The sequence below is a fragment of the Suricata suricatta genome, chromosome 2 (genome assembly GCF_006229205.1).
Source record: "Suricata suricatta isolate VVHF042 chromosome 2, meerkat_22Aug2017_6uvM2_HiC, whole genome shotgun sequence".
NCBI classification, from domain to species: domain Eukaryota; kingdom Metazoa; phylum Chordata; class Mammalia; order Carnivora; family Herpestidae; genus Suricata; species Suricata suricatta.
Window position 1 is genome coordinate 63,719,678 of NC_043701.1, and position 19,913 is coordinate 63,739,590.

Sequence of the window (19,913 nt, forward strand, 5' to 3'; positions counted from 1 at the left end):
CATGGTCTCCTGGCTCATGAGTTCAAGCCCCACGTTGAGCTCTGTGCTGACAGCTCAGAGCCTGGAGCCTGCTTCAGATTCTGTGTCTCCCTCTCTCTCTCTGCCCTTCCTCCGCTCATACTCTGTCTCTCTCTCCTTCAAAAATAAATAAGTATTTTAAAATATGGCACTGTTTTCTTTTTTTAATCTTTATTCATTTTGAGAAAGAGAAAGATAGCACAAGCAGGGGGATAAGGGGTAGAGAAAAAGGGAGAGAGAGAATCCCAAGCAGGCTCTGCGCTATCTGCGCAGCTCAAACCCATGTACCGAGACCAGGACCTGAGCAGAAACCAAGAGTCGGACACTAACCAATGGAGCCACCCAGGTACTCCAGGACCTTTTTTCCTAAGTAGAGCTCAAATCGTACAGAAATGATAAGATCCCATTCCATCAGTTAGAATGGGAGAAGATATTTGCAAATGACATATCAGATAAAGGGTTAGTATCCAAAATCTATAAAGAACTTATCAAACTCAATACTCAAAAAAAACCCCAAATAATCCAGTGAACAAATGGGCAGAAGATATGAATAGACATTATTCCAAACAAGACATCCACATGGCTAACACGCACATAAAAAGATGCTCAACATCACTCATCATCAGAGAAATACAAATCAAAGCCACAATGAGATACCACCTCACCTGTCAGAATGGCTAAGATTAACAACTCTGGAAACAACAGATGTTGGCAAGGACGCAGAGAAAGGGGAACCCTTTTACATTGTTGGTGGGAATGCAAACTGGTGCAGCCATTCTGGAAAACCATATGGAGGTTCCTCAAAAAATTAAAAATAGAACTCCCCAGGACCCAGCAATACACTCCTAGATATTTATCCAAAGGATACAAAAATTCCAATTTGAAGGGGCACATGCACCCCAATGTTTATAGCAGTGCTATTAACAATAGCCAAATTATGGGAAAATCCCAAATGTCCACTGACTGATGAATGAAGAAAATGGAATATTACTCAGCAATCAAAAAAATGAAATCTTGCCATTTGCAATAACAAAGATGGAACTAGAGCATATCGTGCTGAGTGAAATAAGTCACTGAGAGAAAGACAAGAATCATAGGATTTCACTCAGATGAGGAATTTAAGAAACACAACAGATGAATACAGGGGAAGGGAAGGAAAAATAAGATAAAAACAGAGAGGAAGGCAAACCATAGGAAGCTCTTAAATACAGAGAACAAACAGGGTTGCTGGAGGGGTATTGGGTAGGGGGATGGGCTAAGTGGGGGATGGGCATTAAGGAGGGCACTTGTTGGGATGAGCACTGGGTGTTACATGGAAGTGATGAATCAGTGGGTTCTATTCATTCCTCACATTTAGGAGTGTCTTCCATGTTTCAGACATGAGATAGGTTCTATATGTATCCTTACCTTACAGTTGAAGAAACTGAGGCAAAGATAGGCTAAGAAACTCATCCAAGGTCATACAATAACCTTGGAAATGAAGCAGGCACCATACAAAGCCAGGTGTTTAGGAACTTCTCTGCCATGTTATAGCTGCCTCCACATTTTTCTTCTTAGGAATTCAAAATTCTTTTAAAATCTAAGAAAAAACTAATCATGAAGAGATTTTTAATATTAGAAGTGTTTTAGGCTTGATACTTTCTCTAATACACATGATAGGCATGCTGTAGGGCAAGGTGAATGAATGAAAGAATAAAAGGACTGAGAAACCAAATGGCAATATTTTTGTCATTTAATTTGGTATTTTTATATCAAAACTAAAAGGAATCTACATCAAATGCATATGTCATTGGAAATGACAAAGTCACTCTTTTGCGTTGAATACATAGTTCATCTTAGAAAAATATGACACTGGGGCACCTGGGTGGCTCAGTCGGTGAAGTGTCCGACTTCAGCTCAGACCATGATCTCAGTTTGTTGGTTCGAGCCCCGCATCAGACTCTGTGCTGACAGCTCGCTCAGAGCCTGGAGCCTGCTTCAGATTCTGTATCTCCCTCTCTCTCTGACCCTCCCCTGCTCTCACTGTCTCTCTCTCTGTCTCTCAAAAATAAATAAAAAGTAACAAAAAATTTAAAAAAAAGAAAAATATGACACTAACTCACTATGGGACACTCATGAGTTTGAGTAGTAGATTCAGAAAATATAAGTAGTTTATGTGCATCAATCCACACTCCTCCCTTCCTGTCCCCTTTTCAGCAATGGCATAAATTGGTACTTTGAAATTTAGAGTCCATGTAGCCAGAGAACTAAGCAAAGTCAACCAAATATTATCCATAAGATCTACCTTTTGGGCAATATGGCAGATCCAATGACCCAAATAACACTCCCAAATAGAATACCTAAAAATGCTGGATAAAAATTCAGAACATTTTTTAATATGCATTGCTAAGCAATAGTACAGTAAGACAAATCCTTAGGGGTAAGAAAAAAGACAAAGCAGAAATCCATAGGAACAAACGAAGACCAAAGCTAATAACGACGTTGGTGGCATCAGCTCATCATTAGTGATCTTGACTTCTTCTCATCTTTTTCATCTCATGATACATGTGGAAAATTACATTATCACAATAGCAATTGCTAGAATAAATGGAAGCATCTATATGTGATTTTGCAGAAACATTCATGTTTATTTCATATAAGATAGAATATTAAATATTAAATATTAAATATACTGAATATATATCCAATATTAAATATAATTACATAATTTGAGCTTTCAGGAAGAACATATATGTCTTTCATTTTGTGTCATGCCTGAGATGGTTACATGCACTTCCTAATCAAAATTTTTAAAGATGGTCTCTTTAAAAGTCTCACCATAGATAAGCAGTTTTTTCCATTAGTTTAGAGCAGATAAACATTAATGAGCTTGTAATTAATTAAGAAGTTAGAAGAAGAACAAGAGGATAAACCCAAAAAAATAGAAGGGAAAAAGTAAGAAAATAAAAGCAAAAATTTTGCTATTGAAAAGAAAAATACAATGCAAAAGAACAACAAAGATAAACCGGTTCTTTAAAAAAAAAAAAACTAATAAATCAAATAAACTTTTGGCAAAATCGATCTAATGACAACAGAGAAACGCAAACAAATAGCTCTTACACAATTATAATAGTATCAACAGCTTTATGTCAATACATTTGACAATGTAGATAAAATGGGCAAATTCTTAGAAAAATACATCTTTATAAACTGAAGATAAAATAAAATCCTGACTGACTCTAAGGCAAAGAAATGTAATCAATAGTTTCAAATCTTTCTACAAAGAAATACCAGGCCCAGACAGTTTACAATCTATTAAACATTCAAAGACCAGATAATTCCAATTGTACACATCTCTCTCGAAGAACTTCGAAAAAAAAGACTTCTCAACTACTCTTATGGATCTTATAGAACCCTGATACCTAAACTAGATAAATACATGTGACAATGCAAAAAAAAAAAAAAAAAAAGACCAACCTTACTCATGAAAATACTTCAAAAGTAATAAATATTAGAGACTGAGTCTCACAATGAGTATATTTAATTTTTTTATGTTTACTTATTTTTTGAGGAAGAGAGGGGGAGAGAGAGAGGGAGAGAGAGAGAGAGAGAGAGAGAGAGAGAGAGAGAGAGAGAGAGAGAGAGAGAGAATTTGCTGGGGAGGGGGCAGAGAGAGAGGGAGACACAGATTCGAAAGCGGGCTCCAGGCTCTGAGCTGTCAGCACAGAGCTTGACACAGAGTTCGAACCCATGAACCGTGAGATCATGACCTGAGCCGAAGCTGGAGGCTTAACCAACTGAGCCACCCAGGTGTCCCTACAATGTGTATAAAAGTTGGCTTTGTTTTTAAAATGCATTAAAAGGAGAAAATCCAGTATTATAACTCACCTCATCAATATAGATTAACTCAGGTAAGTCATCTGATCATTTCAGTAGAGGCAGAAAATGCATTTTATAAAATTCAACATGGGGTACCTGGGTGGGCTCAGTTGGTTAAGCGTCCAACTCTTGATTTCGGCTCAAGTCATGATCTCATAGGATACATGCAGCTCGGAGCCTGCATGGTATTCCCCCCCCACCTCTCTTTCTACCTCTCCCCCACATCTATGTGCACTCTCTCTCTCTCTCTCTCTCTCTCTCTCTCAAAATAAATAAACTTTAAAGGAAAAAAGTGGCATCCTTAAAACCAAGATGCTTTTAAAAATAAATTAATTAAAAGAAAAAAATTCAACATACATTCAAAATCTAAAAACTTCTTATCAGTGTAGAAATATAAGTGAACTTGCTTAACCTAATAAATAGTACTTGTGTCTATAGTGTATGTCATACTAAACAGTAAAATATTGAAAACATCTCCTTTAAAAATATAAACAGGGATGCCTGGGTGGCTCAGTTGGCTAAGCAGCTGACTTCAGTTCAGGTCATGTTCTCACAGTCCGTGGGTTCAAGCCCCACGTCGGGCTCTGTGCTGACAGCTCAGAGCCTGGAGTGTGCTTCAGATTCTGTGTCTCCCTCTCTCTCTGCCCCTCCCCTGCTCACTCTCTGTCTCTATCTCTCCAAAATTAAATAAAGACAAAAAAAATTTAAAAAAATAAAAACATAAACAGTACTTGAGGATATATTACTTGAGGATATGCACATTAGTGATAAAACTGTAAGAAATGTAGAGTAATAACACAAAACTCAGGGAAGTGGCTACCTCTGGGCAGATATTATAAGCAAAATGGGTAGTGGATACAGAAATGGTCCTTTAATTATTTTTTAAACTGTACACACAAATGTAAAATATATTATTCAGAGTCTGTTCACAGATGAACTGAAACAATGATTCAATCTGCAAATGTTAAGCAGAACCAGCAAGAGGTGAGGCTAAATAACACTGTAACTACAACAGAAATTTAAATCACCTTCTCTTTCATTGAACAAGTCCAAGCTTGCCTCCATAGAAGCCATATTTCTACACTAAACTCAGATAATACTTTAACACATTTCTAAATAAATTCTGAATAAATTGTTCGTGTCCCCAGGAGACTTAACATGGAAGAGCTGTATGCTGGACTCATTCTATTTCCTAAATAAATCTATCACGATTAAAACTTTATTGTTTGGGGACCACCTCTCAAAATCATTAGGTTGGGTTTTTTTGTTTTTTTGTTTTTTTTAGAAAGCTGTTGTTAAAAAAAAAATCAATTCTTTAATAGTACACAGTGGAGGGGAACAGCCCTTGTCAAATGAACTCCTATTGATTGCAGAACTTTTCCTCTTTGCTCTACGCACATTAAACTCAGCCCCGCAATTCTAAAGAAGTCCCACAGCAATGCTAGTGCACGGACCTGTGGTTCCAGTCTGGTTCCAGATTGTCTGCTTGGCCTGTTCAGGCATTGACATCTTAGTGGGCCCTGGGGCCAGAGTGGAAGCATTGAGGCTAATGAGGGGGAATTCCAAAGAGGATTTTAAAAAATTCTTTTTTTTATTGTTTTTTGTTTTGTTTGTTTTAATTTATTAATTTAATTTATGATTTATTTTTGAGAGGGAGCAAGAGTGAGCAGGGGAGGGGCAGAGCTTGACGTGACAGAACAAATGATGACAGCAGAGAGCCTGACACGGGACTCTAACTCAGAACTCTGAGATCAAGGCCTGAGCCAAAGTCGGATGCGTAACTGACTGAGCCACCCAGGCGCCTCTAAAAAATTCTTTTTGAGTATGAGTTGAGGGTGGGGGGTTGGGAGGCTTGATGTTGAAGGGGAGTGTGTTTTCTGAAGGTTCCTCTAAAGAACTTTCTGCACTTCAGGTTCCCAAAGAGATAAAATAGAAACCAGATTGAGTTCAGGTCCCACTTAGAAAAAAAAAAAAAAGTAAAAGAAAAGAAAAAAGGAACTTGTGTGTTCTTTGAGTGGCTTCCAGGGGAGAAAACTATGTGTGAGTCTAGCAGGCACTCATTCCTTCTCTTTTTATCTTGTTGTATTTAAGGAAATAGAGACTAGAATATGTAGGCGGAGCTAGTAATGAAATCAGGTGCCCAGCTTTTCATTCTGAACATATGAAGCATTATTTGCCTATGGCTGGGATCCATGTTCTGAGTTACAGTAAACATTATTTTTAAATTCTGAAAAGCTCCTAAAGTTTCCCAAGGAATGTAATTTCCAATTCTACTTTTTTCATTGCTCAGGCTGGTGCGGAGATGCAACTATAATGCATAGTTCATGACTGCCAAGATCAAAGAGCCATTTCAAATTCCGCAGTGCTGAATTCCTCTACTTCTTTAGAATTCTCTAGTAATGACTATACGAGGTCTCCAGGGACCTAATTCTCCAGTGATATCCAAGTTATTCCAAAGTGTCCACCTCCAGGCTAAGAAAAAAATATCCAAAATGTTCCGATGGGGAAAGACCATACCAATGAGCCCTCTACAAAAGTAAGCCTCTGGAAAGTCACAATCGGCTTCTTAGAAGGTCAGATAAGTTACAAAGAGTCATTTCAAAGAATTTATATAAAGACAAAGGGCTTCAGAAAAGTCCAGGAGGACTTGGCTTTTTCCTTGAAGATAAAGGTTTTCCCTCTACTGCATGTATTCCAAACGAATCCCTCTTCTTATTCTTTTTCACCCTTCATATCTTATCCTCTACTCTCTACCCTCTAAAATGTTATCTCGCAAGTAGTGTGAGGGGGAAAAGGACTGTGGACCTGACCTTATAAAAGGGAAAGTTGTGATAACACAAGAGAACAGGGCTGGAGCTCCCTCTAGAGCCCGTCCTGCACTCAATGGAGGGGTCTCTGTAAAGTGAAGCGGGGCTGGGGAGATCCTGGCCCATTTCCCCATCTGAGTGCATCTTGCTGGGGAGCCCTTTCCAGCAGACTGAGAGGTCAGGAGGAGGGGAGCTGACCGCTACAACCCCCAGGACACAGCTGGGACACTGCCCGGCAGTGCTCGCCAAGCGTCTCTTGACCAGAGTGTCTAGAAGCGGAGGCTGATTGAGCATCCCTATTTAACAAGTTCGCCTGCCCCCCTCAACTCTGCATATTTACTGCAGAAGGGATGTAGGCAGAGAATGTTCATTTGTTCATTACTCAATTCAGTGATTTGGGTCATCGTCATAGATGTAGCCATAACAAACTGATATCCTTTTATAAAGCTGATGACTTTAAACCTGAAATGAAAATATGAATGAGACCATGTTGAGTTTGTTTTTCTTACCTTCTTCAGGAAAGCTTAGGAAATATAAGGAACTAGGACACTTGGATGGCTCAGTCAGTTGAGCATCCAACTCTTGATTTTAGCTCGGGTCATGATCTAATGGTTCCTGAGTTCAAGCTCCACATGGGGCTCTGCGCTGACAGTGTGGAGCCTGCCTGGGATTCTCTCTCTCTGATCCTCCCCCTCTCACTTTCGCACACAAGCGTGTCCCTCTCTCTCCCTCTCAAAATAAATAAATAAATAAACAGCTTTAAAATATTCTTTAAAAAAGAGTTAAAGTTTGTGTTAAAAGGGTGTAGGGTTCCATTTTATTTTCTAATGACTCAAAGTAACAAAAATGTATTTTGGAGATAATTTTGAACTGTTTAATAACTTCAGCTAAACAAACATTAAAAAAAAAAAAGAAGAAAAAGCTATGTTTTGAAGGCAAGGTGGACCAGACAATCTTTGGATATGTCAAGTACTTAGGCATTCTTATTAAGTTCTTCTAGATGATAGGGAAACATTGTCAGATATTACTCAAATAACTGTGAAGACAGTTATCAAAAGCAATATCGAATATTCTTGATCTTTAGTAACATCATAGAACACAAACGTTTTAGAAGTAGCATTTGCCCTTGGCCTATAGGAATTCAGTCTAAGAATAATAGCAATGAGATCAGAGTTGTGACCAAGGGGAGGTTGTTGCCAAAGAATCACCCAACCTCTGGGTTAGGGAAATGAAAAAATGAGACAAGGCATACCTCACACTCCTAATCAGGCTTGAAGGGAAAAGTATGGTGAACATTCAGCAATTATTTTCCTTGTAAATATCAGCTCCTTTCCTTGATACAGAATGGTGAAAATGCACACTGAAGACATATACTAAGCAAATGCACATCAAATTGGGAGGCAAAAGACAGTAGTAGAAATAGAACTGCCCTGGAGTCAGAGGTGTTAGTCTGAATTCCACCACAGTGTAATTTTGGGAAGACTCTCAATTTCTCTCAGACTCAGAGGCAACATTTCTGGCTCAAACTTACTGGCATGAGATGTTGAATGATTTTTTAAGCCTCAATTTCTTCATCCGCAAAATGGGTAGAATACCACTAACCTTGCAGAATTGCTGTGAAGGTTAAATACACTAGACTAAAGCTTCTTGCAAATGGTTTTTGCTCAATAGTTTAGTGTTTTCCATTACATTTCTTTAACTAGAACATGAAGAGAACTGCTAAATAATTATTAATATCCTTCTACTCCTGAAAGCATTTGAGTCTATATCCATTTGGCCCTGGGTTAAGTACATTTGTTTAAATGTTTGCTTAGAGAGATTGTTGCTCAGAGGTGGAACATGTCATTTTTCATCGCATGAATGAAATCATGCATGGCTGGACAAATCATTCTTATTTTCAATCCACTCACAAACTAATAGGGAGACATTAGCAATCAAAGCCATTAATAGAAAAAAGAAAAGCAAAAAAAAAGTCTCACATATACTTGGGTTAAATATATTTTACCTAAACTACCCTCCAGTACAAAATTACCTGTAAATTGGTGCAAAAGAGGTAATTATTTTTCTAAATTCACACTCTCCTCTTTTCTCTAGAATAGTGACTACACCCCACAGTAAGCAATACATTATACATTGTAATCTAGTCCACATATACATATGTAAATATTTTAAGAAATAAAGGTTTCAAGAAACCCTTACTATCTGCACTACATTCATATTCTCTGTGGTTTTAATCCAAGCTTGAATGCTGGTCGTGGTCTGCTCAACTGATATCATGACCCATCACAGGGTCACCAAGCAGTTTGTAAAACAGGACAGTACAGCCTTTCTCTATGAAGGTTTCTAAGAAAGGCCAACTGTTCAGTGCTACATGTTTTCCAGGTAACTGGTTAAAAGGTAAATATTCAGTTAACTAATATTTGGCATCACACAGATCCATAATATTTATGGCTTTTTATCATCTGAAGCTTAAATTTAATCTAGCTTGCACAACTACCCATTCTTAAAGTGCCCTGTAAATATATTTATCCTAAATACTCCAGGTAAGTTCTCTTTCCCTATTAAAGGCATTATAGAGGGGCACATGGGTGGCTCAGTCAGTTAAGCTTCTGACTCTTGATCTCAGCTCAGGTCTTGATCCCAGAGTCATGAGTTCAAGCCCCAGGTTGGGCTCCACACTGAATGTGAAGTGTACTTTTTAAATTTTTAAATTTTTTTAAAAAAGCATTATAGAAATCAATTTAGCTTCACAATCTGTAACTAGATTTTCAAAGAGAAAACTATAGGAAGTCTATTTATCAAGTTTTACAATGACTTTTCCTTTCTTTGGTTGGCTTATTTTAATCCTCCTTATTTTCAACTGCCATATAGGAAGTCTGATCATCTCTCTCTTTGACTAGCTTGATTTTAGAATCTACTATAACTCCTGAGTGGTAAGGGAGGTGCAACAGAGCCTTAATCTGTCTTTCTGAGGAACTGAGATCGGCACACAGCTTTGCAATGTTGCATACTCCAGCCTTCTGCTTGTCCCCTGCCAATATATTTTGAAGCATTGATGATATCAACACCAACAGACTTTTGATATTATGAAGTTTCACAGGTTTTGCAACCTTGAATTTCTTCTCGTCTTTTCTATTCATATTTCATTTATCGGCGTCACTCTTCAATGTCCCCGTCATTCTCCACAGCTGGATCTATTTGCCTATTATTTAAATACTGAGCCTTCTGTCGATGATACACATCTCCCATTTTGATTTTTGCAACCTCACTCTTGATCTTCATTAAAACCAAAAAAATCGGGGCACCTGGGTGGCTCAGTCAGTTAAACGTCCAGCTCCTGATTTCAATTCCGGTCATGATCTGACAGTTTGTGAGACTGAGCCCCACGTCAGGCTCTGCACTGATCGCATGGAACCTGTTTGGAATTCTCTCTCCTCTTTCTCTGCCCCTCCCATCCTTGCATGTGCACATCCACACATGCACACATTTTCTTTTTCTCTCAAAATAAACATTGAAAATGGGGGAGAGGTATAGGGCACTCAGACTATTTCCACAAGGTGTCTCTAGACACTCAAGGAAATGGGTCTATGATGCATTCTTTACCAAAGCTAAGGCTGAGGTCCCTTCACACTTCTGTGTGCCATTGTTTTCTATCTGGACAAAGAATGAGGAGAACTCTCTTGATTAGTTAAGCCCTGGCTCTCCATTTCTGAGCTAAAGGCCTCTTTCCTGATCTACAATCATTTACCATTCATTTCACTAACTTTCACTACTCTGCCACTTCCATTGATGAGTCATAATCTCAAACTTTCATGCAATTAGACTAATTTCACTCAGCCTATCAGTTAGGATCCTTCCTCCTTTTCAGCACACACAGCCCCTGCCACACTACATCCCTGGCTTCAGGACTCATGGAAAGATGTCAGGATCTCAGGATGCAAGACCCGTTCCAGCGATCTCATATCAGCAACACTATTTCAGAAAAGTTTACTTTCTTCTTTCATTCTGTCCAGTAGTAGTTTGGTAGGGTTTACTTCTACAGTGATCAAAAATTATCTTTCTCTTTTGGGGTGCCTGGGTGGCTCAGTCGGTTAAGTGTCTGACTTCAGCTCAGGTCATGATCTCACGGTTCGCGGTTTCAAGCCCTGCATCAGGCTCTGTGCTGACCGCTCAGAGCCTGGAACCTGCTTCTGATTCTGTGTCTCCCTCTCTCTCTGTCCCTCCCCCACTCATGCTCTGTTTCTGTCTCAATAATAAATAAACATAAAAAAATTTGTTAATTATCTCTCTTACAAACCACTCATTTTTCTGTTTCATTTTAGCAGACGACATGAGAAATGTGTTCAAGATTACAGTTAGGACAGTATAAACTAAGGAATGGCACTTTGACCCTGTGTAATAGACGCATCAGAGAATCATAATCATCATTTGAGAGGTGCATAATATTAATTATGTGAACATTAAGAATGGAGGCAGAGGTCGTTTTGTTTACTTCTTTTTTGAAATGCCCCAATGACTTTTCATAACAGTTTTGCGTTTAAGCCATCAAATAACTTACCTACTGTTTGCTGTATGAACCAGCCTCTTACTTTCTGTCATTATTAATATCTTCTTGTTATTATTAAGAATAAAGGTCAGCTCCTTGGTCTGTCCTCATATAAAATAAAAATTCCAGTTGACTCATTATAAGCAAAAATCACATTAATTAAAGCTGGTGCTGACCCCCAAAGTTCAACTATATTATGGAAATTATACTTTAAAACTCTCCCAGTTATCACGCTATTAAGCCCCCAAATTAGAATTCTCTGGGGGAGTTTGCTCTTTGCTTCATGCCAGTGTGATCTGAGGTTCTCTCTCCTCCTCTCCCGATAGCCTCACACATGCACGGAAGTGCCACACACTCCACCTACAGTTATGTGCTCTGCTCGCTTCCTTTTCTTTTTTAATTTCTTTAATGTTTGTTTATTTTTGAGAAAGAAAGGGACACAGGGTGTGAGAAGGAGACACAGAATCGGAAGCAGCTCCAGGCTCTGAGCTGTCAGCATAGAGCCTGAAGTGGGGCTCGAAGTGGGGCTCGAAGTAGGGCTGAACAGTGAGATCATGACCTGAGCTGAACTCATATAGTTTTAATTTTTTTTATGGCTTTTATTTATTTTTGAGAGACAGAGAGAGACAGCATGAGCAGGGGAAGATCAGAGAGAGAGGGACATACACAATCTGAAGCAGGCTCCAGGCTCTGAGCTAGCTGTCAGCACAGAGCCTGATGTGGGGCTTGATCCCATGAACCGTGAGATCATGACCTGAGCCGAAGTCAGAAGCTTAACCGACTGAACCACCCAGGCACCCCTCTTCTATTCCTCATTTAAAATGTTCACTTTGAAAAATTCCTGAGGTATGTACATAAAATACAATATACCAGCCTGGCCATCTGAATTCTCTGATCAAAATATCATACCAAATACAAGCACTAATCACTAAATACTTATTTTCATGTCAAGCATCTGATACCACATTATGGTTAAGTATTATTTATTTATTTATTTATTTATTGCTTAGAATTATATATGCACCTTGTTAACATTTTTACAACCGGGGGGAAAAAAGCTGTTAAATGTGCAGCCTTGCACCAAGACCAAAAAACAAAAACAGAAACAAAAAAACTAACAATGTACCACATGGGCTATATGGGGTCTGTTATTTTCACAGATGTTCACTTAAAATCCCACTTTTATAAAAATCATTTGTTTTGACATTCACATTACTATATTTTCCAACATCTCTTCAACTGTCACATCCTTTGTCATGCTGCATAAAAGCAAAAAAAAAAAAAGGAAAACAGCTTCTGAATTCTCATTTTAAATCACTTTCTTATAAGTGTGACTTGGTAAATAGAAAATTCTTATAGGTGGAGCATATTGTTGGAAAATGAAAACTGCCCTAACCAGTTGTACACACTCTTCCCTCTGCATCTGGGTGAGTGTGTGGAATGCCCTAGAAGAGGAAAATCCCCTCTTTAAGGTCATTCTGTAACTCTGAACTTAAGATGGATTAACAGCTCTTTGAGGCAAGACCTCATACATCCAGCACCAGCCAACCGTTGGTGATGGTCCTGAGGGCCAGTAAGTCCCAGCCATGGCTCCTCTCCTGAGACAGGCATCACAGCTCTGCCACCTGTCTGAACAGATCTAGCAGGATCCCTGTGGGTCCAAGAACACATCTGCAATGATGCCCAGAAGAAGAAGTGGAAAGCCTGCAAGACACATCCTCTCCTGTCTGGATTGCTCCTGAAGATATGGAAGGAAATTCAATCTGGAACAGGGTCCCTGCTCTTATGAAAGCCTAATCTTGTGATTCTTCCATAAAACTTCCATTTTGAATGATTTTCCTCATGAGAAGTCAAATGAGGAAAAGGAAAAACTTACTGAATCCTAAGGTATAATTAATTATGTCCTATGGTTGTAATAAAGCCCATGACCCTTGCATCAGAAAAGCCCCCCAGTTGGGAGTAAATTCATCATGAACTAGGCTGTCAGGTCACAATCACTGCTGTCAAAGAATGGTGGAAGAGATCCTTCAGTGCAATCCCTGCTACAGACCAATGAGAAAGATGAGCATTGTGGCTTCAAAGAATCTATGACATTCACTTCTCAACAGGGCATGTGGGAAATTTTACATCTCCCCTTTCATCCTTCACCCCATTAATCATCCATTCTTTCTTCTACTCATGAACAATTTATTGAATATCTACTATTCAGTACATAACATGCATATATGACTCTGTGCCAAGACACAGCAGTGACAATACAAGAACTGTAACCATATCTAACACTCAGAGTGCCTGCTTACCACACACCAGGCACCAATCCCAGTACACACATTAGCTCCTTAATCCTTGCACCAATCGACTGAGATAAGTACAGGTACACGCCCACTTTGCAGCTGAGCAATGGAATACAGAGAAATTAATTCCCTGGGTCATACAGTCAGCGAGTGTCAGAGCCAGGTTTGAAACCCACATCTTTTCACGCCAGTGTCCAGATCTTGACCTTTATGCAATATGAAGAAAAATAGACACGGCTTCATGGATATTTCCATGTACTGGAGAAGACAGACAATAAACAAATGCACAAACACCTCTATCATCTCAAATGTTGGTAAGATACATGAGAAAAGAGCAAGGTGTCATGAGACAGTATCATATAACATTACAAAAGCTCTTCTTGCAGACTCTAAATGCAGTGATTATCTCTGATGATTTTCTTCTTACCTAAACAACAAAGTTATAAAATTTTAGCCAACAAAGGAAATTGGCTAAAAAGAGCTGAGAAAAACTAAGGCAGGGAAACAGGGGGAAGTAGTGACTAAGCAATTCAGTCCTTAACCCTTGCCACACAGCCTCGCTATGTTGGTGGCCCTTCTTGTTGCTACACTCCAAATGACAAGAGGTGAGGATGTGGCTAATGCAATCCTTTCTCCTAAACTGATCTCTCCTGCATAAAGAAATCCAACTTGGAGCTGGTGCCCTTCTTCACAGATGAAAGCAATTACCCTTCATCTGCTGCTTTTGACCAAGAAGTCTAAAAAACCATAAATTTTACCTTAATGCCTTAGCATATTTTTTAGGTGTATTCATTTATTTTGAGAGAGAGAGAAATCACACACAGGGAAGGAGCAGAGAGAGAGGAGAGGCAGAGAATCCTAAGCAAGCTCCACACTGTCAGCCCAGAGCCCGATGTGGGGCTCAAACTCACAAACCGTGCGATCATGACCTGAGCCAAAGTCCAACACTCAACCAACTAAGTCACCCAGGTGCCCCTAGCTTATTTTGTTTTTTAAAGATTTTTTATTTTTAAGTAATCTCAACACCCAACATGAGACTTGAACCTACAACTTCAAGATCAAGAGGCATGTGCTCTACTGACTAAGCCAGCCAGGTGCCCCTTAATGCTTTAGCTTATTAAGAAAAAGAAAAGATTTCTTTGGCCTATAACAGTTAACTTGGCCTTCTAGAAACAATTCCAGACATGGTAAAACAAACAAAACAACACCATTATGAGACTTGGCTATTAACAGACTTGGAAACAGACAGAAACACGGATTTAAAGAGCAAGAACATGGAAGAAGAGAATCAAGTTCCCAGAGCAACAACATTCCCTTTCCATCCTGATTTTTTTTTTAAGTCTGGACTTTATTATCTACTTGACCAGTTACAGATCTATGTCTTTCTTTTTAGTGTGAGAGAAACCATACAGAAAGAAAAAACATCTCTTTTCTTCTCAAGAAGTTGTCTTTCTGAAAACTAGGAAAGCTTTGCATCTCTGATTACTATTACATATTCTATGTATTATTTTTATGTCTTCAGTCTTTATATTAGACAAGGTCCATAAGTACAGCATTACATCCAGAAGCGGTGTGACATACTAGCTTCTAATTGGGCAACCTCACTCTACTGAGGTTAATAATAATTTACAGGGGAGAGCAAGAGGGACAGGGCAAGGTGTTCATAATAGGACCATTAATTACATGTGCTTCACATATCTAGATAAAAGAGCAACATCATTTTCAGGTCCAATAAATTAAGTACTTTTTCCAGTTCCTTGTTCAGAATCATAATAAGGATAACTCTTGATGTTGTGTTGCCTCAAGAAAGTCTCCTGATTCCTCATCTTCTAATCATTTCATGCGGGATTTTATGTTCTACTTGGCTCTGATTTATGATGTTACTACATGAAAATGCTTAGATACCTAAATACACAAGTTAATCGCTTGACTTCCAATGAGGGTTAAACAGTCTCTAATAAGCAAATAGCACATTAAGTCTCATCGATCATAGCCTGCAAATTACACTTGAGATAAGCCTAGGTACAGTTACAGTATAAGCATGAGAAGGTGGAACATGAGAGGGAAATGGACTAAAAGTTAGAACCTAAAGTTTGAGAATAATTTACATTATGCTAAATTTCTTGTTAGACTTAAAAAAAAACACGTTACATGTGACATCTTATTTTAAATCCTTTATAAATTATTTATTTATTTAAGTAGGCTCCAAGCCCATGAGCTCTCAGAAATAAATATTTTTAAAAAGTTTTTTCAAGTAATCTCTGTGCCCAAAGTGGGGCTGGAACTTCTGACCCTGAGATCATGAGTCGCGTGCTCTACTGACCGAGCCAGCCAGAGGCTCCTAAAAGTGACATTCGTCAAAAATATCTTCTATATCCCACTCCTTAAAAATCTGTGAACACAATTGACCTTTATTCTTAACTGCCCCATCATCATCATCCTTTCTTCCTTAGTTAATGTTTCATTAATAAATAAAATTATGTCTTTCTATGGTTTATCTAGGAATAAAATACCAAATAAATTGCAAAGAAAGGTTTTAAAAAGTATGCCTAGAACCTAGAGTCTTGGACTCCTCTACAAATGAAATAAATGTCCAAATATCTTCATTAGCACAAAGACCATCATCACATTTTACGGTGACATATTGCAAACAGGATCATATATTTATGTCAAATTTCTGAAAACATGACCTTGTATTTCACTACCCCAGAATTATTCCTCTGTGCTGTATTCCAGGAAAAGGAAAGAAAAAAACACCATAATAGTTGTAGTCATATTAACTTCAAAGCTGGCAATTCTGTCCCAAAGATTGTTTTCTTAACTTTTTAAAATAAAACAAAAACAAAAAAGCTTGTGTTCAGAGTATGGCAACTCATAAAAAAATATTTATGAATGTGTTGCTGAGAAATCACCCACAAATTACTTTCAGACCTTCGAAAAACAATCTACTTTGAATTACCAGTCTAAATAGGTCATTTAACTCAGAAAAATTAAAATTAGCTGTGCAGGGTCAATTCCTTTTCTGAAAAACAGCTGCCTTCTCAGTGTCCTCTTGTTGTCAAAGTCAAACCGGAGCCAAATGTCAAGAGCAACTATAATATATGACTTTATTCCAAATCTCAAAGTTAGTCTGCTTTTAAAATCGCCACAAAAGTGAACAGTATGTATAAAAACAGAGTCTGTGGAGAACTTGGAGCATTTCAGGAGGATAATTGTATGGGGGTGGGGGTCCTTTCTTGCCTCCCACCTGCACATGTTCCCAGAATATGGCAAATCAAAATCAGCTGAGACATACTTCCTACAAAGCAAATACTTCCATAATACAAGTTTAGGCTCCCACAAGTTTCTCTAATGTCAACCAGCAATACAAAAGATCATAAACCTTCATGTTCTTGTCTGACACCTTTAAGGACTTCATCATCCTGGTAAACTCAGGGATCAAATCCTTAACTCCCCCAAAAAAACTCCCCAGGCATAAGAATAAGTACAAAATCCTGAAGGTAATATAAACCTTAAAGAATGAGAACAATAAAACAAAACATAAATGAGACCATTTCACTGCCTGAAATATCCTATGTTCTTGCACAACCTGATCACCCATAAAATCAAAAGGACCCAACAATGTTGGAATAGGAGAGTGTCAAGTGTTGGACCAAGGAGGCTGCCTTTAGAAGGCAGGGCATCCAAGGTGGCTACCAGATGGGAATCCGCATCACAGGAAGGAGAGAAAGGAGTCAGTTTTGTTTCATGACTCTCCAATGCCAAGGGGAAACGCACCCCCATCCTTTCTGGGTTAAAAGTAACTTTAATGCTCAGAAAAAAGTATTTTCATGTCCTCTAGCTAGCAACATTCTATCAACCACAGGCAAAAAGTGATCAGAAATGCTAATGGAACAGGATTTCCTCTCAGCCCATCTCCCGAAAGCCACTTCCCCAAAATAAGATCTTGAGAAATCTGGATTCCCTCAAGATCTCTGCTTAAGGATTTAATGCAAGGACCTTTGCCGACAAGGAACTAAACTGAAGACTTGACGTTAACATTTGGGGAATTGCTAAAAAAGAGCATGCTAAGCTACGTTTTTCTTAGAAGGGTGAAACCCACAACAGAATTAGCATCTACTCATTTCCAGATGGACGATAAAATTTTTATAACTGCCCGGGACGGAGTGAAACAGTTTCTCCAGCACCACCCCCTCCTGAAGCAATGACAGAAACAGTCCCAGAGAGGGACAGGGCACACTGACTCTCCTTCCACTACAACCTCTCCAAAGCCGCTTTTCGCCAGGCTGGGTCAGTCCCCTCCTTGGTCCCTCGGCTCGCGCCCTAAGCGGCCGGCCCCTCTCCCCATCTCGGTCTCGGGGCAGACACAACCCAGCAACCGCCCTTCTTCCGGCGCGTCCCCCTGGGCGGCGTCCCCCGCGCTGGGGAGGTTCTGGAAAGCCCTGGACAACGCGCGGGTGCCGGGCTGGGGAACCCCGGGGGTTCCGGCCGCCCAAGGCTCCCGGCCCCATCCCACGCCCGAGCGGATTAAGTTGATCCGCATCCCGCGGCGCGCCCGGCCCCCGCCCCTCCCACTCCCGCCCCTCCGGGCTCGGGCGCCCCGCGGTCCCTCCGCCTCCGCGGAGGTGAGCGCGCACTCACCGGAGGTGAGCTGCATCCAGGCACAGATCTTGTACACCGTAGCCGTGTTGCAAAAGAAGAAGAGGGTGAAGCAAACGATGCAGGCGATGATGAGCATCATGGAGAGGCCGATGAAGAAGGAGGCGGCTTTGAAGGCGCCCGAGGGCAGCGTGGAGAAGTCCGTGAAGCTGCCCCTGCAGGTCAGCTCCCGGGAGAAGCCGTTGCCGATGCAGTAGTGGAAGAGCCCGAAATAGCCGGCTTGCGGGGTGTCCACGCCGTCGCCAATCCAGTAGGGCTGGATGAAGCACACCACGTTGACGATGGCAAAGCAGATGGTGAAGATGGCCCACAGCACGCCGATGGCCCGCGAGTTCCGCACATAGTTGGTGTGGTACAGCTTGGCAGCCTCCTGAGCCGGGAGCATCGCGGCGGCGGCGGCAGCGACGGCGGCTCCGGGCATTCTCCCCCTCCTCCTCCTCCTTCTCTTCCTCCTCCTCCTCGTCCTCCGCCTCCCCCCGCCTCTCCGCGCTCAGGAGACACACTCACCGAGCCGCGCGCGCTGCAACTCCCCTGCCTCTGCTTCAGCCCAGCAGCGCCAGTTTCAGAGTCTGCATCCTCGCTCCCGGAAGGAGGGCGGGGGAGCGCTGAGCACCCCTCCGGCTCGTCTGGCACAGCCTCCCGGCCCCCCTCCCTCCCTCCCTCCCTCCTGGCCCGGGCTCCAGCCCTCCTCGCCGCCCTCCACCCCTCTTCCCGCCGCCGCCGCTGCAGCTGCTGCAGCTGAAGGCGGCAAATCCCGCGCGGGGCAGTGTGGCGCGCGAGCTCGGGCGCCCTCCACTCGGCTTCCCGCCTTCCGCCCCATCCCCCGCCCATGCGGGTCGCCCCGGGGCGTGGAGGACCGAGATCACCCTGGGACGCCCCTCGAGTGGTGGGCGTGTGCCGGAGAAGCGGGCCTGGGGGGTGGCGGGTGGGGGGAATCTAAGGAGTCGGCGAGAGCACCCACAGGGATCCCAGAGGCGATCCCAGGATCCCGCTTGGTGTTAGGGAGCGGTGTGGGAGGCTGGTTCTGCGAGCATTTCTGCACCGCACAGCGACGTGCTTCGACCTCTGCATGTTTGAGGAGGCGCGAGGGACCGAGCGGCAGGTGCAGGCAAGAGACGCCAGGAAGAGGAGACGTACTGCCCCCCAGAGCCTCTCTGTTACAACCACAGAACTGCCCCCTGGCTAACTCCTCGGTTGCCAGGTGTTCCGCGAGGTGGAGACAGGAGAAGTTGGACAGGAGACTCGCAGACAATCATGTAAAAGGCACACCTCAGGGGTGGTTTCATAGCTGCTCTGCTGAGCTTGTTTCCCTCTTCGCGTGTCCCTCCCTCCATGCAGCCAACAGAACTGTAGCCAGTGCATGCCCTATACTTCCCCTTAAGTCAGGTCATTTTCCCCACAAATCCTGCCATAGATGGAGCCTGCAGGGCATGGAAATGACTGTCACAGAAACGTGTAGATTGTCTGGAAACACTGGGTACTCTAGCCAGCGTGGTGTTTCTTAAGCAAATATTTAGTGGCATCTATTCTGCGTCTAGGCACTGTGCTGAGTGCTAAGGATACAATGAAGAAGACAGCGGGCGATTGTTTTCATTGTCCTGGTATTTCTCACAACCCAAAGCTCCAGCAAGCCAGAGAGTTGCTTCCAGAGTAATTTTCCCGTGAACTATTCACGGTGCAATGCCTTACATTTCCATGTAGCATTGCTGTTTTACACCTGCACTTTGTACT

The 19,913-nt window shown here is 41.3% G+C and overlaps 1 protein-coding gene across 3 annotated transcripts in view; it reads right to left on the minus strand.

The window, feature by feature from the left end:
* Positions 1-18,603, minus strand: part of LHFPL3 (LHFPL tetraspan subfamily member 3) — a 556,172-nt gene extending 537,569 nt beyond the window's left edge. For all 3 annotated transcript variants that reach the window (XM_029927664.1, XM_029927674.1, XM_029927681.1), the window contains exon 1: positions 18,165-18,603. In XM_029927664.1, the coding sequence (XP_029783524.1) occupies positions 18,165-18,603 (439 nt within the window). The remainder of the gene's footprint in view (positions 1-18,164) is intronic.
* Between the last annotated feature and the right edge of the window lie 1,310 nt (positions 18,604-19,913).